The sequence below is a fragment of the Galeopterus variegatus genome, unplaced genomic scaffold, assembly GCF_000696425.1.
Source record: "Galeopterus variegatus unplaced genomic scaffold, G_variegatus-3.0.2 Scaffold140, whole genome shotgun sequence".
Classification (NCBI taxonomy): domain Eukaryota; kingdom Metazoa; phylum Chordata; class Mammalia; order Dermoptera; family Cynocephalidae; genus Galeopterus; species Galeopterus variegatus.
The window spans coordinates 756,358-763,982 of NW_007726251.1; the positions used below are offsets into that span (position 1 = coordinate 756,358).

The following is a 7,625-nucleotide window of genomic DNA, read 5'->3' on the forward strand; positions in this document are numbered from 1 at the left end:
CCCCGCCCTGGACTTCCAGCCTTAGCTCGCCGGGCCTCAGCTGTTGTACACACACGGTGAGGGGGGAGGGGAGGGCGGAGGCGCGGAGGAGGGGCCGACTGGGAGGAATCTGGGCGTCCTGCCGCGCATGCGCCTTTCCGGAGCAACAAGTGGGCTCTACAGACAGAGGAAGTGTAAGGCGGGGCGGGGGGGGGAACTGGTGCAGAGCATGGCGGTGACGTCAGCGCTCCGCCCGGGCGGCATCCCGCGCGGCCAAGCCGGGAACAGCGCGAGCCGCAGCCCGAGCAGGAGCGCCGAGACGCGCCTCCGGAACGTAGAGTAACAATCACAACCCCACATTCCGGGCGAGCGCGAGCGGGAAGGGATGCGACCCGGGCCGAGGCGCCGCGCGAGCGCCCTGCAGCCAACGTGAGCGCCGCCAGCTGCGGCGGCCCGGGCGCGGGCCAGGCCTGGGGGCGGCGGGAGCCTGCGTGCGTGCGCTCCTCTCCTCTGCTCTCGTGCGTCCTGGAAGCGGCGGCCGCGGCGGCTCCCTCCGGCGTGCACACCTAGCCGCCACCAGCTGAACGGCCGTCGTTGCGGAGAGGAGAAGCTCCTCTCTCGGCTGCCACCCCCTCCCCCGGCCCTCCCGAGAAGCAGCGGCTTCAGCAAGATTGGACCTGGGCACCGGGTGGCACTGAACCCTCTAAGTCCTCGCCCCAGGGAGCCCGGCGGGGAGAGGACGCAGCTCGTAGGGGGCCCCCAGGGGAAAGGAAGAGACAGCTCCTTTCCAGCTTCCACGCACCAGTCACTCCGGGGAGGGGGCCAAGAGGCAACGACAGCCAGGACCCGGCACCCTCGCCCCCTCCCCCCGGTCCGGGAGCTTCCAGCCCGGGTCCGTGGCACCAGGAAGAAGGCGCCTGAGCTTCTCTCCCGACGAGACAGCCGCAGTAGGAGGTGGGGGCGAGGAGCGGGCTGAACTCGTGGAGCCCCCGCGGAGAGGCGCTGCGCCGGCGGTGGAGACTCGCGCTCCCTCCAGCCCCTGGGGCAGAACTTTCTCGCCCCCCCTTCTCCCTCCCCCGCAGCCGGACACCCTCCCCAGCCGGCCAGTCCTCCCGGAGGAGAAGGCGCCGCGGAGAGTGCCCGGGCGGGGGCCTACCTTCCCCAGGGCCGGCATCATGTCGGCGGCGCAGGTGTCCTCGTCCCGGAGACAATCTTGCTACCTGTGCGACCTGCCCCGCATGCCCTGGGCCATGATCTGGGACTTCTCGGAACCCGTATGCCGCGGTTGCGTCAACTACGAGGGCGCCGATCGCATCGAGTTCGTGATCGAGACCGCGCGCCAGCTGAAGCGGGCACATGGCTGCTTTCAGGACGGCCGCTCCCCCGGGCCGCCGCCGCCCGTCGGGGTCAAGACAGTGGCCCTGTCGGCTAAGGAAGCGGCGGCGGCGGCGGCGGCAGCGGCCGCCGCACAGCAGCAGCAACAGCAGCAGCAGCAGCAGCAGCAGCAACAGCAGCTCAACCACGTTGACGGTTCCAGCAAGCCTGCGGTGCTGGCGGCCCCGTCCGGCCTGGAGCGCTACGGCCTGAGCGCAGCCGCCGCCGCAGCCGCTGCAGCCGCCGCTGCCGTGGAACAGCGCAGCCGCTTCGAGTACCCGCCACCGCCGGTGAGCCTGGGAAGCAGCAGCCACGCCGCGCGGCTGCCCAACGGCCTGGGGGGCCCAAATGGCTTTCCCAAGCCAACACCGGAGGAGGGACCCCCGGAGCTGAACCGTCAGAGCCCCAACTCGTCTTCAGCGGCGGCGTCGGTGGCCTCTCGGCGTGGGACGCACGGTGGGCTGGTGACTGGGCTGCCCAACCCGGGGGGTGGCGGAGGACCCCAGCTCACAGTGCCCCCCAACCTGCTGCCGCAGACGCTGCTTAACGGCCCAGCCAGCGCCGCGGTACTGCCCCCACCTCCGCCCCACGGGCTGAGCAGCCGTGGGCCCCCGACGCCCGCGCCCCCAGGAGCTCCCGGGGGCCCCGCTTGTCTCGGGGGCGCCCCGGGTGTATCGGCCGCGTCGTCCTCGGCGTCGTCTTCGACCTCGTCGTCTGTGGCAGAGGTGGGCGTGGGTGCTGGTGGCAAGAGGCCCGGCTCGGTGTCGAGCACGGACCAGGAGCGCGAGCTGAAGGAGAAGCAGCGCAACGCCGAGGCCCTGGCGGAGCTGAGCGAAAGCCTGCGCAACCGCGCCGAGGAGTGGGCCAACAAGCCCAAGATGGTCCGCGACACGCTGCTCACGTTGGCTGGCTGCACGCCCTACGAGGTGCGTTTCAAGAAGGACCACTCGCTGCTGGGCCGCGTCTTCGCTTTCGACGCCGTCTCTAAGCCCGGCATGGACTACGAGCTGAAGCTGTTCATCGAATATCCCACGGGCTCGGGCAACGTGTACTCCAGCGCGTCTGGTGTCGCCAAGCAGATGTACCAGGACTGCATGAAGGACTTCGGCCGGGGCCTCTCCTCCGGCTTCAAGTACCTGGAGTACGAAAAGAAGCACGGCTCTGGGGACTGGCGCCTGCTTGGGGACCTGCTGCCCGAGGCCGTGCGCTTCTTCAAGGAGGGCGTGCCCGGCGCGGATATGCTGCCCCAGCCCTACCTGGACGCCAGCTGCCCCATGCTGCCCACGGCGCTGGTGAGTCTAAGCCGCGCCCCTAGCGCACCCCCGGGCACTGGGGCCTTGCCGCCCGCCGCGCCCCCGGGCCGGGGTGCAGCCGCCAGCCTGCGCAAGAGGAAGGCATCCCCCGAGCCCCCTGACTCAGCCGAGGGCGCTCTGAAGCTGGGCGAGGAACAGCAGAGGCAGCAGTGGATGGCGAACCAGAGCGAGGCGCTGAAGCTTACCATGTCGGCCGGGGGCTTTGCGGCGCCGGGGCACGCGGCAGGAGGTCCTCCACCGCCGCCCCCACCCCTGGGACCCCATTCCAACCGGACCACACCGCCCGAGTCAGCTCCCCAGAACGGCCCGTCCCCCATGGCCGCCCTCATGTCAGTGGCAGACACTCTGGGCACGGCGCACTCCCCAAAGGACGGCAGTTCTGTGCACTCTACCACTGCGTCCGCGCGGCGCAACAGCAGCAGCCCGGTGTCGCCGGCCTCCGTGCCGGGGCAGCGCCGGTTGGCATCACGTAACGGGGACCTGAATTTACAGGTGGCGCCCCCGCCGCCTAACGCCCACCCGGGCATGGACCAAGTGCACCCCCAAAACATTCCGGATTCCCCCATGGCCAACAGCGGACCCCTCTGCTGTACCATTTGCCACGAACGTTTGGAGGACACGCATTTCGTTCAGTGCCCATCCGTCCCCAGCCACAAATTCTGCTTCCCTTGCTCTAGAGAGAGTATTAAGGCCCAGGGGGCCACCGGCGAGGTGTATTGCCCCAGCGGAGAGAAATGCCCCCTAGTCGGGTCGAATGTACCTTGGGCCTTCATGCAGGGCGAAATCGCGACTATCTTAGCTGGGGATGTTAAAGTGAAAAAGGAGAGAGACCCTTGAACCACAGGGCAGCCACCTCTTTTGCCCTAGACCAGCTCCCCTCCAATCCAGAGGGCCCCTCCCCCACCCACCTGGACCTTCCCTTCCCTCACCCCCATGATGTAGAATTGTGAATATAACAAACTGCAAAAAGTTAGTCTTATGTATAGACATTATTTTCGTGGTATGTTTCTATATTTTGAAACAAAGGTATGTAACTTCTTCATTTGAAGGATAAGCTGGTTTGTGTTAAGCGGTATAATATTGGTTGGGTCATTTGCATCATATTCGTTAGCATTTATTTGGTGGCAGAATGTTTGCCTAGGTACAGAATAGCCCTTAGCAACGACTGCTGCTGGTGTGTACTTTTGTAAATGTTATGCACCCTCTGAAAGGAAAAACACAAAAGAAAAAGACTTTTTTTTTTTTTGCCAAGGCCAGTGTTGCTGCCTAAAAAAAAAAAATGATGCTATAAAATGGTGAAAGCTTCTTTCTAAACAGCCCCAAGTGTTGAAGTCTTCACTTAATTTTGTTCTGTTTTGTTTTCCTGTTTTGTTTGCAAAATGGTAAGGGGGGTGTTGGGGGGGAATGATGCTATAAAATGGTGAAAGCTTCTTTCTAAACAGCCCCAAGTGTTGAAGTCTTCACTTTATTTTGTTCTGTTTTGTTTTCCTGTTTTGTTTGCAAAATGGTAAGGGGGGTGTTGGGGGGGACGGGGTGTTTTTCGTTGCAAGTTGGTGAGGGGAAAATGTTTTGGTTTGTTTCTACTGACCTGAATGTGTTGGCTCTTCACGTGTTGTTTTGTTTTTGCTTTATTGATGCACGGATGCTTTTGAACAGTAGAGCGAAATGCTAGCCATGGAGAATCTGCTCTGTTTGTCCTTTATACATTTCTGTAGTTAACAGAACACTGTAATGTGCCTTGGAGCTTAGTAACTTGTAATAAATTCAATTGATATTAATTCTGCCCCGAGTCAGCAAGTTTGTCTTTCTAGGGCTAAGACCACACGACTCCAATGTAGGGGACACCTTCCCTACCTCCCAGTAAAACACAAATGTTAGTGCCTTGCAAACCCTCAGAGCTGGCATGTGAGGAAGGCCCTGTGCTGCCTGGCTGCCCCTCCCCCTCAGTACCAGGCTATTTACATTCACCTCTTGGGGAGGCTACAGTTGCTGACTAAGCGATTTCTGTTTACTCTTCAGCATGTCTTATTTCACCACCCCTTCCCCCACATGCAGGGCGCAGCTGGAAATGGGACTGTCAGAAATGATCTTTGGTCCCTTACCCTGTGGCCATTGAGTATAGGCTGTTACTCAATGCAGCTGTGACTTGAAATTCTAGAAAAAAGCTAGGGTGCTTTGCCTCTTCAGTATGGCAGAAATCACTGTTACTGCACATTTAACACAAGAATGCCACAGAGCTGGGAGCTGTCAGTGGGTGTGGCAAGGAGTGTGTGCATGTCCTTAGGATAGTCTCCAGCAGATTCCAGCTGATGTGGTGCAAAAGTAGTTTTCACCTCATTACACGTTTTTCTCTTTCCTCTCTTTTTAATAAGTATTTTTAAAGGCAGAACATGGTTGATCAGAGAGGGTTTTGGGGATGGGGAAGGGGGGAGAACCCAAACAAAGTTGCTGAAGCAAAGGTTGATTACGTCGCCAAATCAAATCCGTTCTCACTGGTGAAGAAATGCAGTTCATCTAATCAACTTTTTGGCAGCATGTGTGGGGTGCAGAGGGATGAGGAAGAGGACGGGGGACTGTCCCCTTTAGAGCTCCGAGCCCCCTGGGCTGAGACTAGACTGGAGTCCCTCTGCCCCCCAGAGCTAGGGGAAGACAAACAAACTCGGTGTGAACCTTGTACCTTCCTGGGAGGCAAATAGCAGAAGAGTAGAAAACAGGAGAGAGGAAGCAAAACAAAGCCTGGTGATCCTATCTGAACTTCATTCCTGGCCACGCCCCATTCCTGGGAGGGTCGAGCTGGGCCGGACAGTCCCCACTGTGGCTGGGGGAATATGTGAAGAAACTCCGCGCCCCTACTCCAGCGTAGGGAGGTGGGTATGGGTGCAGGCACGTTTGGGAAAAGACAAATCACCGGTTAGCCCAAAACACCGGTGTGGAGGTTGGGTTGGTGTTGGGACTTGCTGTTAATAACACCCTTTTAGTTTCTCTTCCAGCTTTACCACTACCATCACTGAAGTGGTGGAAACCAGGACTGTGTGTGTGTGTGTTTGGGGGTGGGGATAAGTGGTAATATTGATGGATCTGGTGCAGCCTCTTAATCCTGGTACATGGGAGGTGCCTGTCTCACCTCTTTAAGAATCTCCCTACATATAAATAGATATTCCTGTCAGCTTCCTGCAAATGTGTCCTTCCATTTTCATCTGCTGCCAAGTGTTGTATTGGTGCTTATGAGTCATGAAACCCATTTTCATTCTCAGGGGTAATTAACTTGGAGTGAGAATGCATGGCAGACTGTAGGTAGAGTTAATTCTAAAACCCATTCTTGCCTGGCTACCAATCACACATTTCACTTTAAGGTCTGGGTTGGCTTTTCTTGTAATCTCATTAATAAAAACCAAGCATATTTCGCCTGGAAGATCCTCTAAGGTGCTTCCACCTCCCACTCACAATGCACATACTATTAAAATGGGTAAAGCTCAAGAGCATGAGACTACAGAGGGAGTGTTAAGGGTGTGATTTAACCACCATTGAATGAAGGAACGGCAGGTGTGGCCACAGCATTGAACTGTGCATGTGAACTTAAATGCGTGGATTACCTGTCTGGGTGTGGACCCATGAATAGTGTCTGGTGGTTCCAACTGGGAGTGGGCCATGTTATCTGCCTCTGAGTGCACATCTGCTCCTGCCAGCCTGCAACTGTCTTCTTCATTGCTATGGTATTATGTTCAGGGACTTGTAGGATTACAAGACCTTAGATTACTAGTGCACATAGGTAGAAAAAGGGGCCTGTCATTAAGAGCTGAGAATGGGATTGTTTTCTCACCCTTCTTGTTGCTGGGTGCTATTATTAGCTGGAGAAGCAATAGCTCTAATAAGGAGGCATCCAGCAAAGGCTGGATTGGTTTGGTTTCACTAAGGAAGCCTGACTTGAAGAGACTTGGGGGAGAGGAGGCAGGGAGGGAGCGGCTGGAGTGGAACTCAGGCTGGAAGTGAATTATAATGGTGCAGTTAATTAAAGTTTACCATAGCCAGGGGCAATTTGTTAAATGGTGGCTCTCCCCTTTTTTTTTTGAAATCATGTGACCTTTCTCTTTGCTCTGACCCATTCAGTTCCTAGTCTGGTTGCCTTAACCAGTCTTGCTTTGATCCCTCATCTAGATTTTCTTTCCCTGGAGCTTTGGGACACCTAGGAAGCAATTTTCCTCTCTGGCATGTGAGGATTCTTGTGGGTTTCTGAGATTCAGACTCAGATCTCTGGACGAGCCTAGACTCCACTCATCTTCACTTCACCTAGGATCTCCCTACCCCCCACTTCCCATCCTTCTCACTCCCTTCCTCATCAGAGCCAAAGTGGCCGTACTGTATTTGTTTAAAAATCCATACTGTATTTGTTTACATGCGTCATCTGTGTAGCTAATCCAATCTGGATGTTTCTTTAAGTGGGCATGGGGGTAGGACAATGAGGACTTAGTACAACAGAATAGGCTGATGGGGAGAACAGGCTGATGGGGGTCATTTTATGACCTTGATCTCTGAAGACAGCATCATAGAAGACCCGCTAGTGAAGGCACTCACCATATCAAGCAAATCCTAAATATAGGATTGGAGGTGCATTTTCATGTGCTTCCAGTTCAGACTTGCTTACGTAGTGAGTACTGAAATGCACTTCTGTTTTCTCTTACACTTCATCAGATCAAAAAAGTTGGAACTGAGAATGACCCTTAAGGTCACCCAGTGAAATGTTTTCTAAACCTTTCTGGGATCAGAAACATCTTAGAAAAATCTAATAAAAATTATGATCCTCCCCAAGAAAGTAGAGGTACTTATATACACATGGATTGCATACATTTTCTTTCCTTTTTAATATACACTTTATCTACTTATGTTTGAGCAGGTAATACATTCCTTTGGCTTGAAATTCAAAAGATGCAAAAGGGAATACAGTGCAACCGTAATGCCTGT

The 7,625-nt window shown here is 56.2% G+C and overlaps 1 protein-coding gene across 1 annotated transcript; it reads left to right on the plus strand.

The window, feature by feature from the left end:
• Positions 1–247: 247 nt before the first annotated feature.
• IRF2BPL (interferon regulatory factor 2 binding protein-like) lies at positions 248–3,946 on the plus strand. The gene has a single exon (XM_008590398.1). The coding sequence runs from the start codon at positions 1,155–1,157 to the stop codon at positions 3,501–3,503; it is 2,349 nt and encodes a 782-aa protein (XP_008588620.1). The 5' UTR covers positions 248–1,154; the 3' UTR covers positions 3,504–3,946.
• Positions 3,947–7,625: the final 3,679 nt, after the last annotated feature.

What these genes read in the sequence shown, in the direction of transcription:
- IRF2BPL (XM_008590398.1), top strand. Translation starts at nt 1,155, where the DNA reads ATGTCGGCGGCGCAGGTGTCCTCGTCCCGGAGACAATCTTGCTACCTG.